The 13,792-nt window shown below is 43.3% G+C and overlaps 1 protein-coding gene across 1 annotated transcript in view; it reads left to right on the top strand.

Annotated features, from left to right (window-relative positions):
* PNPT1 (polyribonucleotide nucleotidyltransferase 1) overlaps positions 1-13,792 on the top strand; it is a 44,316-nt gene that overhangs the window by 24,807 nt on the left and 5,717 nt on the right. The window contains 8 exon segments of the mRNA XM_038395591.2: positions 1,441-1,507; positions 1,602-1,691; positions 2,159-2,212; positions 2,319-2,428; positions 3,360-3,431; positions 3,537-3,594; positions 11,603-11,692; positions 12,239-12,322. Coding sequence (XP_038251519.1) covers positions 1,441-1,507; positions 1,602-1,691; positions 2,159-2,212; positions 2,319-2,428; positions 3,360-3,431; positions 3,537-3,594; positions 11,603-11,692; positions 12,239-12,322 — 625 coding nt within the window.

Raw genomic sequence — 13,792 nt, 5'->3', positions numbered from 1 at the left:
ATTGACAGCAGACTAGATCATTATGAAGTAAATCAGATTATCCCTGCTAACTAAAGCCATGGAACATAAATTGGACTAATGGTCTATCTAGTTCATTATTGTGTCTCCAACAATGTCTAGTATCAGACACTTCAGAGGAAAGTGCAAAAATCCCCCAAACAGAAAATGTATAAAATGAAATTTCTTTAGTTGATAAAGAATTTTACAGTTGATGACTTCAAAAGTTTATACAAAAACTAGGAGTCCGGTAGCACCTTAAAGACTAGCAGATTTATTTGGGCATAAGATTTCGTGGGTAAAAAACCCTACTTCTTCAGATGCATAGAGTGAAAATTACAGATGTAGGCATTATTATACTGACACATGAAGAGAAGGGAGTTACCTTACAAGTGGAGAACCAGTGTTGTTAAGGCCAATTCAGTCAGGGTGGATGTGGTCCACTCCAGTAATTGATGAGGAGGTGTTAATACCAAGAGAGGGAAAATTGTTTTGTAGTGAGCCCGCCACTCCTCATCTCTATTCAAGCCCAAATTAATGGTATTAAGTTTGCAAATGAATTGTAGCTCTGCAGTTTCTCTTTGAAGTCTGTTTTTGAAGGCTTTTTTTTTTTTTGGTTGAAGGATGGCTACTTTTAAATCTGTTATTGAATGTCCAGGGAGATTGAAGTGTTCTCCTACTGGCTTTTGTAAGTTACCGTTCCTGATGTCCATTTGTGTTATGTATTCTTTTGCGTAGAGACTGTCCCGTTTGGCCAACATACATGGCAAAGGGGCATTGCTGGCACATGGTGGCATATATCACTTTATTAGATGTGCAGGTGAATGAGCTCCTGATTGTGTGGCTGATGTGGTTGGGCCCTTGATGGGGTGTCTAGAGTAGGTATGGGGATAGAGTCAGAAACAGGATTTGTTACAGGGATTGGTTCCTGGGTTAGTGTTTCTGTGGCGTGGTGAGTATTTGCTTCAGGTTGTGGGGCTGTCTGTAAGCAAGGACTGACCTGCCTCCCCAGGTCTGTGAGAGTGAGGGATCTTTTTCCAGGATAGGTTGTAAATCATTGATGATGTGCTGGAGACGTTTTAGCTGGTGGCTGTGCACGATGGCCAGTAGTGTTCTGTTTCCTTGTTGGGCCTGTCCTATAGTAGGTGACTTCTGGGTACCCGTCTGACTCTGTCAATTTGTTTCCTCACTTCCCCAAGTGATACTGTAGTTTTAAGAATGCTTGATAAAGCTCTTGTAGGTGTTTGTCTCTGTCTGAGGGATTGGCGCAAATGTGGTTGTAAAAGTATACATGCGGTTTATACAAGTGACTAATGTATTTTTTTTTTTGATACTCGTGCTTTTGGGAGGGTATTGATGCTTGTTTTAAGGCAAACAAGCAATCAAAGAAGGAAAAGGTACCACATGCTACTTTACTTACTATATGAAAATTACATTTTTTAGTTTCCTCCTTATGCAACTAATGAGATTGGCAGAGTTACTGGTGTGAACAGAAGAGAACTTGGACATGGTGAGTGATACCTAGAGAAGTTAAACTTGATTATTGTAGTACTTTGTTTCATCACTTCTTGTATTGATATAGTATTTTGTACCTTTTAATACAGGTGCGCTTGCAGAGAAAGCTTTGAAGCCAGTTATTCCTCAAGATTTCCCTTTCACAATAAGGGTTACTTCAGAAGTCTTGGAGTCAAATGGTATTAAAATTTCGTTTTTAATTTTTTTACCTAATGGCACAGACCAAGTATGCTTCTTTAAATTCCTTGTATTAGATGAACTATGCTAGAAGTTCTAGCTAATTAATTTTGGTTTTCTATTTAATGATGCTAGATGGATTCTTAGTTGAAATTCTGAAAATGACATGGATGCACATGTTTCTGATCCTCAGTTATGGTTGTTAGAGAATTGCTTTAACTTGCAAAGCGGTAGACCTCAAATAAAGAGGAAGACATAAACTGAAGATTAATAAATTCCCCACAAATTTTTCTGATGAAGTTCACTTTTCTAAACCGTTTGTGATAGCAAGTGTATTCCATTGAATTTCTGGGGAACCCTGTCACCTGCCCAGTAAGGGGTTTAATTTTAGAATTACTGAAGAACTTCTCTTGCTAGTTTTTGCTTGTTACTTTTGATCAATACATCTCCATTGTCTGACTCTCTGTAGGATCTTCTTCAATGGCTTCAGTATGTGGTGGAAGTTTGGCATTAATGGATGCAGGTACAATATGTAAAATGCATACAGAGAATAAATTCATTAATTTGTTAAATGGCTATAAATTTGAGCATGACAGGATAATACAAACAATTTAATTTATTGCTATTAGGAGTCCCAATATCAGCTGCTGTGGCAGGTGTAGCAGTAGGACTGGTTACCAGATGTCATCCTGAGAAAAATGGAGAAATTGAGGATTATCGTTTGTTGACAGACATCCTAGTGAGTGTTTATAGTAGGTTCCCTTCCCCACCCCTCGCCTTTGTTTCCTCCTGTCAGATAAAGCTTCCAAAATCTCTCTTGCAATATTTCTCCAGAATACTTTGGGAACATATAATACCAAATTACTGAATAGTTATGGATGTATTTTCTGTTTGGGGGTTTTCCCCCCTTTTGGGGGAAGATCTCCTTAAGCATATCTGTTAACCATATCTTATGGTTGTATGCGTTTCCTTTAAGCTCAATTATCTTCTCCACTTCTAGTGAGTTCTGCCTCTTCCATTTGGGGGAAGAAGAGGCACAACTTAGGCAATGCCTACACTAGCACTTACATCAACAAACTTTTGTCACTTGGGGGTATAAAAAAACACATCCCTGAGTGACATTCATTTTGCTGACATAAGCGCTCATGTGCACGGTGCTATGTCAGCAGGAGATGCTCTCCCATGACATAGCTATTGCAGTTCGTCGTGCTGGTTTATTGTCAACAAAGAGCTCCTCTCCTATCAGCTAAGCTATATGAGCAATTTTGCAGCGGACAACTGTATGGAGTAGCTGTGCCATTGTAAGCTTGTAAGTGTAGACATGGCCTTAGATACCTACCTTCAGTGCCACTCTGTTGACTGACAAGCAGTGTATTTTGGGTAGGCTTCTACCTTTCTTCTCCCCAGATAGCTGGTTATTCAGTGAGTCTGGAATAGCTCATAGAATGCAAGGGGGAAATGTTCAGAGTTAATAAAGAATAGTGAAATAGTAGTAAAGAAAGGCACTGAAGTCTTACAAGAAGCAACTTTGATCTAGCAAACAAAAAACTCTGTGGCTTATAGGTATGAGGGTGTGACCTAGGAAATGTTTAGCATGGCCCTTTACTGCAGTATCAAATGTGGATTTAATTTGGCTTGTTTAAAGTACTTGTTTTCATGTACCTCTATAGGGAATTGAAGATTACAATGGTGATATGGACTTCAAAATGGCTGGTACTAATAAAGGAATAACTGCTTTGCAGGTATCTTAATTTATTAAATCCCCTTAAAATGAAATATAGAAAATATCACTGGACAACAGCCCTTCCTTACATATTGATGTCACTTAACTCTTTTTTCCGCATTAGGCTGATATAAAACTACCAGGGATACCATTAAAAATTGTAATGGAAGCCATCCAACAAGCCAAGGTAAGTCCATATTTATATGTTGTACAATTTTAACAGACTAATTCCTAACTTTTTAATATTTTCATGCATACAAAACTCTCATCCTATCTGAATGATCAGTATGCTGTGGATTGCTAAGATTGAAACTTCTGTACATGCTCCTGTATAAAAAGTGTTAAAATACTTGAACTCACATATTGTCTCCAGAAAGTCTGGCAGTTCCCAGCTCTCTTATAAGTTCCAAATCCTGTCAAGAGCTAGGTAAAATGTTGTTACTTATTCACATAGGCTGCAATTAATAAAACAGAATGTAAAAGTGCACTGCATGCAGACAATGGGATACTAATGGTTACCAATCCATCACAATATAAATCATATATTGTGACAGAAATTCAATGATTATATCAGACTATTAAGCTAATACTGAATTTGAAATATTAATTTTTTGGCTGGAAGATCTATGATTAAACAGTTGCAGCCTACATTTGAGTTTGGTTGTCTAAATAAAGGCTTTAGGAATCAATATTTCTCCTACTTTCAATTGGCTATACGAAATTAACTTTCCTCCCTTTATTTCAAAACGACTTGCTGGATCAGAAAAATGCTAAATTTGTCTTGAGTTGGCCATATATCAATGGGGAAAAATGAAAGTTTTGGTAACCAATTCCATTTCAGACCCTACCACCCAGATACCAAAAGGAAGGCTAAAGGAATTTCAAATAAAAATTGTGTGGAAGAATAAGTTCCCAAGAGTAAATAAGAAAACTCTTTGTGGACCCACTCTCAAAGGCGGAATATGATATTCTAGTTTAGCTTATTTGCAACTAAAATCATTATATCAACTCCCAGAGCATTATATCAAATCGCATGTAGTAAACCCAAGTTCAGGAGACAATTAAGAAGGATAGAAATGCTAATTACGGGAAAGGCTATCTCAGAGGGAGATGCAACAAATTCTTCATGATTGATCTGGAAGGCTACCATTAGGTGTAAATGGGAAAAAAGCTCTGAAAACAGATACCTCTTTAGAGCAGTGTAAGATATCTGAAGAAAGGACAAAACTTCATCTATTTTGTAAATGTTAGGAAATTTGTTACAAAATACCTTACTCCATTTAAGCTAAAAAAAAAAAAAATTGGATTAATAAATGCTGAAGAGAATGTGGATGAATAGGGACCTTATGAAGGGAATGCCCTAAGATATGATGATTTGGAGGAAAATAATATATAGAATTTCAAGGTAACTAAATTAGGCTACATGTAGAACCCATAGTGATTCTGTTAGTTTACGATCTGAAGGAGATTATTGATTTTGGGGGAGGACCTATTGATAACACAGTTACTATGAACAGCCAGGTGTGTGATGGCTTATTTTTTGGAAAAGACAGATCCGCACTCCAAACTGGCTTTAAAAGATGTGGCTCCTGCTGCAAGGCAGTGCCTAGATCCAGTGGTCACTCTCAATGTGTGAGGTGCCTTGGACAGATGTGCATTCATTGCAGCAACTTGAAGGCATGAGCCCGCTGAGACCGGGACCTCTGCCTGAAGATGATCCTAATGGAGAAATCGCTTCTCCCAGGATCAGACAAGGATGACCACAGGTCCTCAGGAAAGTGTTCACCAAGCGGTCTGATAGTCAGGGAGCACGGCTCCATCCTCCTAAAAAGAGGAAGAGAGCCTCGATCTCTCTGCAGCGGGAACCACAGAAAAAGAAACGGTTCCCTGCGTGGTCTCTACCCCTGGTGCCAACGGCTAAGAGAGTGAGTACATATGACTCTCCATGCTGCAGAACCGAAAGACAAGAGTAATTGAGGACCTAAACCACCAAATGTCTCCTTCAGGGCACTGATGCATATGGCACCGACAACTGAACCGGCACCAACCATGCTCCCGCCCTCAGTACTGTCCACGTCGTTACTATCAACATCTACCTTGGCACCGACATCCATGGCCGGCACTGCCCAAATCAAACCACAAGCCTCCTAGTCAACAAAGCAATACGACTGTGCTGACACCATCAGTACCGCAGCACTTCCCTCGCACACGCTGACATAAACCATACCATCGCTACCACAGTCAACCCTCAGCACTGAGGGATCGCCAGTTTTAATGCAGCCAACCTCCAACGGCCCTTACGGATAGTGAGTCAGATAAGCAAGAGGAAGGAGTCTTCTCTCCACACCTCTTACCCATATCCCAAGGGAAAGAGGCACGGGGCTCACTGACAACCAAAGAAAACAAGTGAAACCACCCTTTCCATTATAGGGACAACCATGGATGCACTCCCCCCATGCCTTTCCCCTTTCAGTGACTTACGTGGAACTCATGGGCAGCATATAAGGCCCAATACACTCTCCTCACCACGAAGGGGAGAATTACAGTCATAGATTCATAGATACTAAGGTCAGAAGGGACCATTCTGATCATCTAGTCAGTCCCCACCAGGATCACCAGTTCCCGCTACATCACTGAGACCAGACAACATAACACAAGAACCCGAGGAGGACATGGGCAATGAAGATACCTCGCCCGCATATAACTCATCCTCCTCTCCGGACAAAGCCATCATGCCACCTCCACTATGATGATTACGTCAAACAATTCCAGGAATTGCTTAAAAGGGTAGTAACCAGTCAGGACATCCCCCTGGAGGAAGTCCAGGAAAACCAGCACAAACTACTGCAAATCCTACAGCTATCAGCCACTTCTAAGATAGCTCTTTCTATAAATGATGCAATTCTCGAACCTTCCAACACAGTATGGCAAACACCAGCATCTACCCCTCCAACATGCAAACATGCAGACAGGAAGTACTATATACCAGCCCAGGCCATGACTTCCTATACACTCACCCACAACCTAATTCATTGGTAGTGGACGCCGCAACCCACAGGGTGAAACGCACCCAACAGTGTGCAACGCCACAGGATAAGGAACACAAGGGACAGAACTTACTGGGCAGGAAGGTATACAGCTCATCCACGCTACAGTTTCGCATTGCGAATTATAGTGCCCTTCTCGCTAAATATGATTATGATAATTATAATAAACTCTTTGAATTTGCCTCAGACCTCCGTGAGGACAAGAGAGCAGAACTAAAGACAGTATTTGTAGAGGGTTAGTTAGTCTCCAGGATGGCATTACAAGCTGCCCTTGGACATGGCCGATATTGCTGCACGTACAACTGCGACGACCATTGCAATGTGGAGAACATCATGGCTCCAAGCATCCGGCATACCTAAAGAGATGCAATTAAAAGTGAAGGACTTACCATTTGATAAAGACAAACTTTTCTTGGCGAAAACTGATTAAGTCCCTCACACAATGAAGGACTCTTTTGCCACACTACGCACGTTAGGTATTTATATTCCTCCCCACAAAAAGGAGATACCAGCCTTAGCAACACTCACAAGACACTCAATTTAATCGCCCCGCAATCCAGACCTTCCAAGGCAAACAGACAGAAGAACAGACCGCCACGCTGGAGATAGACACAGCCACAACATGCAAAAGAAAAGGAGTACTTGTGGCACCTTAGAGACTAACAAATTTATTAGAGCATAAGCTTTCGTGAGCTACAGCTCACTTCATCGATGAAATGAGCTGTAGCTCACGAAAGCTTATGCTCTAATAAATTTGTTAGTCTCTAAGGTGCCACAAGTACTCCTTTTCTTTTGCGAATACAGACTAACATGGCTACTACTCTGAAACCACAACATGCAGCATCCCAACCTTCAGGCAACAAGCCTCTTCAGGGACCTCTCTCACGAGCACCTTGTCAGACTGGAAGTAGAGCGCCTACTACAGTTAGGAGCCGTGGAACCCGTACCAACAAATACAGGGGGAAGGAATTTTACTTCCATTATTTTTGACACAGAAGAAAAGCAGGGGATGGCTCCCAGTTCTAGATCTCCAAAAACTCAACAAATTTGTTCCCTCCAAAAAGTTCAAGATGGTCATTCTAGGCACGATAATTCCTACGCTGGAACAGAGGAACTGCTTTTCATCCCTCGACCTGCAAGAAGCATATTTCTTCATCACGATTCATCCAGCCCACAGATGATTCCTCTGATTTACAGTCTGACATGAACATTTCCAATACTGTGTACTCCCATTTTGCCTTTCCACGGCACTGAGGGTGTTCTCCTAGACCCTAGCAGTTGTCATAGCACACTTACACAATCATGGGATCATAATCTTCCCCTGCCTCGACACCTGCCTTCTCAAGGATGTACCGATGCAGAGACAGAAACATTCACCCAACTCACCTTTGAACTTTTTCCTGAACCTGGGACTCCAAATAAAGTCCACACTAATACTGACTTGAACACCAGGAATTCATTGGGGGATGCCTCGACTCAGTACAAGGCAGAGCATTTCTTCTGAACGCCAGAGTTCTAACCATAAAATAATCTGGTATACACAATCTCCTTCTGTTCCCAAATTGAAAAAAGAATTTGTCTACAACTATTGGGACACATGGCCGCTACCACATACATTGTAAAGCACACCAGGCTACACATGTGGTGCCTTCAAAGCTGGCTGAACTTGATGTACAGACCCACTAAACACAACATACACAGACTAGTCAAACCACCCCGCAAGATCCTGGATTCTCTCAGATGGTGGACGGCATCGGCAAATCTAACGACAGGTATTCCCTTCCAACAACACACAACCTCAGTACTGATCTATTGGGCTGGGGAGCACACTTAAACACCCACGCAGCACAAGGCAAGTGGTTACCAGCCGAAACACACCTCCATATAAATCTCCTGGAACTCAGAGCAGTGAGAAATGCCAGCTGTCACTTCCTCCCTCTAGTAAGGACCAAATCCATCCGAGTCAACGTAGCATGCATGTTCTACATCAACAGACGGTGGGGGGGTGATCACCAAAGCCATGATGCTGTGGAACTGGTGTATCTGCTACAATATAGACCATCTTAGGCTCTTACCTTCCTGGATGCCAAAACACCACCGCAAACACCCTTAATAGAAACTTCTCATGGGAACACGAATGGGAAATGAACCTCACAGCCCTCCACAGAATATTCAGACATTGGAGGTTCCCTTCCATTAACTTATTTGCCACGTCCCAGAATTGCAAACATACCGGGTTCTGTTCCAGAGCAGGACTCTGCCCCGATCCATAGGGGATGCCTTTCTATAATCCGGTGGGACACATCACTTATGTACAGTGTGACGGGGTCTGCTTACCCCGCATTAGCCCGGACAGGGTTAAGCCCATATTATTGACAGCGGAAGTCATGCTCCAAATGCTGTAGCAGTATAAAGGGGAGAAACCAGCTCATTCTGGGCTGGAGGCTGCAGGGGAAGGACCTGTTTGGGAAGCTCCTGTGGAGGAACAGCCACAGCCCCTTGTCTGCACAGGGAACCAGAGCCGCCCCAGGCCCGCTTGAACCCCTGCAACTGGAGGAGCCACAGGAGGCGACCGGCACAACAGACAAGAGAGAAGCCGAAGCCTCATGGGAAACCTCAACGCAGATACTGGTAGGAAGTGACCCAGGGAGGGTGACGGAGCGGTACATCCCGCCCGGGAAACCACAGCATGTTTTGGTAGGACCCCCTTGCTGAGTCAGTGGCAAATTGCTCCGCCACTGTTGGAGCCCTGGGTCGGGGCCCGGTGGAGATGGGTGGGCCTACTGGGGCCGCCACACCCCTTGGTGGGCGTCCCCCCATTGAACTACGGCCATTATGCCACGCTATCCTGCATTCCAAGGGTGGTTCTGTTGAACTTTGGCTGCTAGGCAACGCTGTCTTGCATCCCAAGGATGGCTCTATTGGACTCCGGCCGCTAGGCCATGCTGCCCTGCATCCCACGGGTGGCTTTATTGAACTCTGGCTGCAAGACCGCACTGCTCCAATCCTAGGGGCGATCACCTGTGGTTTGGACTTTAGATCCTGACCCGGTGATCTAGAAAGCCTGGGAGAGGTCTCATAGTCAGTGTGCCTCCACCGCCTACCCTCTGTTTGTGTGACGAGGGGGGGCATAGACCACCACACTTGGTGGAGAATGTGGGTAGCGACCAGGATTTGCTGAAAGGTCCAGGGGAAGGAATCTAGGCGACGAGTGGCCCCACCACCGCCCAAAATGGATACCAAGAAGCTTCTAAAGTGGATGCTGGAGAGTCAGCAAGAGCAGGCGGCCCAACAGCGTCAGCAACAGGCTCAGATGCAGCAGATGGCCAGCCAGCAGCAGCTGCAGATGACCCAGCATCAGGAACAACAGCAGCAACTCCTTCATGAGTTGGCTGCCCAGCAACAAGTACAAGAACGCCTGGTCCAGCAGGTGGCAACTCTATAACGCCCGCCGGGAGCCCCAACCCCCCGCACCCACAGGGGCAGGATCCGGAGAGACTGGTAGGACTGCCGATATGCCTCACTAAGATGGGGCCAGGGGACAACCCCAAGGAGTTCCTGGCCATTCTTGAGCGGGTCGCTACTGCTGCCCAGTGGCCCCCGGATCACTGGGCCACCTTGCTAGCTCCATATTTGACTGGACAGGCACAGACGGCCTACCATAACTTCAACTCCGGGAGGCCCTGGAGTATCCCCGGGTGAAAGTGGCTGTATTAGACCATACTGGCAATAGCCCGGAGACTTACCACCAGTGCCTCCGCAAAGGACAGTATGCCCCTGGGGCTCGACCACGGGCCATAGCCCAACGGGTACGGGACCACTATCGTAGGTGGTTGGACCCAGAAGGCTTAACCAGGCCCCAGGTGGCGGAGATGGTGGCGCTGTAGCAGTTCACCAGATCCTTCCCGCAGGAGGGAGAGAATGGGTGCAACGTCACCGACCGGCAACCTTGTCCTTGAGCAGAAGGGACGGGCCAGGTAAGGGAAACCCTCGGGGAGCAGAGACCCAGGAACCCCCGCACTAGCCCAGACAGGGTTAGGCCACGCTGCCCCAATCCTAGGGGCCATCACCTGTGTTTGGACTTCTCTGGTCGTATGAGACAGGGCAAAGAATCACTCTAAGTACTTGGCTGCAGAAGACTGTATTGATGTTGGCATTGGGAATATAAATAACATAGAGATCCATTCAGTGGAGAGCCTGAGAGGTTTCTGGGCATCAGAAGACATGCCCCTTTACAAGGATACTGACTGAAACTGCTAACTCAAGGTTTTGAGAATCTGCTTTTAAAGCTTAACCAAACACTTTGCGGAAAGTGACTAAATCATGTTAACTGTTACACATGGCCTGTGAACTGTGCCACCCAGCCTTCCTTCTTCCTAAAGCATGAAGCCAGGACTCTCCCAGCCTCCTTGTGGAAACCTTCACTACTCCACTTTGGATGGATAGTTTTTTGGAAAATATATTGTCAAAACAGAAATGTTTGCTTTGGCCTAAAGGTGTGACACATGCTGAGAGAACATCTTTATTAAACTCGATTGCTTTCTGTGAAAGGAATTTTTTAGAGCCTCTTTATGTAGCTCATGAAAGGTTAAAAGCATGGTACTGCCTCTCCCAAATGGAGTATCTTATCTTTCCTGACTAGTAGCTTGAATTAAACAAAAAAGTACATTTTTAAAATATCATCGAAACATTTTATTAACAGATAATACAAAAAAAAAATGGCAGGGTAAGTGTTACACAAACAACATGAAGAGAATCGAACAAGAACATTATTTTTGGGGTACACCAGAGCTTCTATAATCTTTGAAGGTATCTAGTTCCTTTGACCTGAGGATCTTTATATAATTTTAGCACACTGTGCTATTTTGGACACTTCAGATTTGAGGCTGAGTGTACCAATAAATTGTGCTGAAGGTGCAGGGCTCTTATAAAGAAGAGACACTACAGAAAAATTTCTCTAGAATAAGAGGTCATTTTGAAGCCTATACTATCTCTATAATTTATGCCACATCAGTGGCGAATACTACATTTCTAGATGCTCACATTAGGTTAGACATCCTCCTTGTATCTACCTCTCAAATTTAAAAGCAAACATAATGTAAGTTTATTTTCACTTTAAACATAGTACTGTCTTTTTTTTTTCCCACAGTTGCAAAGAGAGAAATCTTGCAAATTATGAACAAAACAATTGCGAAACCCAGACCAAACAGAAAAGAAAATGGACCAGTTGTAGGTAATATTTCATGTACATAATTGTGTATTGCTAACTTTTAAGATGAGATTTTGAAATAAGCTTCTGTTTAAAATATTTTGTTATAATGGTTTTCAGTTATGAGTGTAGGTGGTTCTGTTTTTGTTGGCTCAATGTTTTCCTCTCTCCCACCAAGATTTGTGAAACTTGGTTAAATTTAAGGATTTCAAATGTTTTGAGGGTGGGAAAATATTGCATCATTCTAACTTTAAACTCCCAGTTCTATCTGTTTGTTCCACTCTCACTAAATCTGTAAGTTATGCACATGTATATGAGAGCTGGCTTTGACCTTTTGTGTGTTTTTATATCTGCTAGAATTCCTGATCAAAAACTTATACTGATATAGGTTCTGATTTTCTTTGTAGTTAAACTTCATTCAGTCATTGAGAGAGAAACATATTTCATTAGCATATTTAGCAAATATTTACAAAGCAGGCCACTAAAGTTAAAATATCACTTGATTTTAGAAATACCACAAAAATTTATAAACTCTGCATTTCAGACTGTGACTTACATGCTATCTTTCAGAAACTGTTCAGGTACCCCTATCAAAAAGAGTGAGGTTTGTTGGCCCAGGTGGCTATAACTTAAAAAAACTTCAAGCTGAAACTGGTAAGAGAATGTGATTTTTTTTTTTTAAATTGAAATTATATAGATGTGATATTGGCTCTCTTCAGTTTATGGGAAACCCTTACTTCGTGGGATTTCATTTTGTTGACAGTAGTAGCACACTAGATTATTAAATGCCTAAAGACTTTGTTAATGCAGAGTTAACATTGCCCAGTGAGGTCTTGTGCCCTTCTGGTATCTGGGAGTGGCTAAAGGTAGACCTCAAAAAAACAGGAATCTAATGAAGGTACGCTTCTCCCCCACAAGGCAACCTTAACTCTGCCCCTGGAGTTGGCAATAGTCTCTGGGAATGGTTGTTAGTGGATTGTTTTGTCATAATAAGTACACATGATGAAATTCTAAGAGAATGTTCTATAGTGTTATGCTTCCAAGATTTGAATTTCAGCATTTGTGCACATTCCAACTACCTTCACTGTTGTATAACTGGTGGAGGGACAAGTTGGAGCATCATAACAGAGCTCTTAGTGTGAGAGGAGAGGTGCATGTGTACTTTGAAGGATCAAGTGTGCCTTATTTCAGTGTTGAGATTTGTATGTTGTGCTACAGAGGTGCACGAGGGTGTCTTTTTGCTATGGTGATTGTCAGCAGTCCAGCAGCATTCATTCCAATGGACTCCCAGGCTCACTGGGGGATAATTGAAGGTAGTGTCACAGAAGAAATCTTTGGGGAAAAGTTGAAGGGAAGATAAAATTTAGCAGGTTTGGGGTGGGGTTTATTTAGTAGGCTCAGGGCATGTATTGACTACAAAATTATGTCAACCTATATTCAGTTCAACTTACAGCCACCACAGTAATTACTACGGTTTTTCATGTCCACACTACCTCCTTATATCAGTGATGTGCTTGCCAGGAGTGTTTTCACCAACTTAAATGGAGGCAATGTGGTGGGCTGAGAGTCCAGGCTCCCAACTCTGCACAGAGCTAGGTGCAGGGAGACAAGTTGCTGCCTGGGCTCTCAGCTCCACTTCCTACACTGACATAAGCCCTATGCTTCTTGTGGAGGCGGAGTTATGTCAGTGTAGTAGGGCTCTAACATCGCCTGGAGCAAGGCTGTCGGGTAGACACTGACACAATTTGGTCGACATAAGCTTTCTTACATCTACCTAACTCTAGTGTAGACCAGGCCTCAGTGTTTTATGTGTAAGCAGCCCCTGTTTGCTACACCTGACCTAAGCCCAAATTTTGCTGTAGCAAAGAGAATTTATTACTGTGTCCTTCAGTGGTCATGTTCTCTGTTCCTAAAATGTTCTGTAAAATATGTAAGGGCAGAGTGGTACTGTGTATGGTGTTGGCATACTGGGTGTTGCTGAAACATGACAGAATTTAGATTGTGTTGCAGGATAGCACGTATCTAGGCTCAGACTCACAGTACCTGGGTACAGCTTGGATTCTATGACCACAGCATAACACTCTGAACCACCCAGTTACTGTGACTACAGCCTTCCTGGAAATC

This window comes from Dermochelys coriacea, chromosome 3 (assembly GCF_009764565.3).
Source record: "Dermochelys coriacea isolate rDerCor1 chromosome 3, rDerCor1.pri.v4, whole genome shotgun sequence".
In the NCBI taxonomy this organism is placed as follows: Eukaryota; Metazoa; Chordata; order Testudines; family Dermochelyidae; genus Dermochelys; species Dermochelys coriacea.
This window is presented reverse-complemented; position numbering and strand designations above follow the sequence as displayed.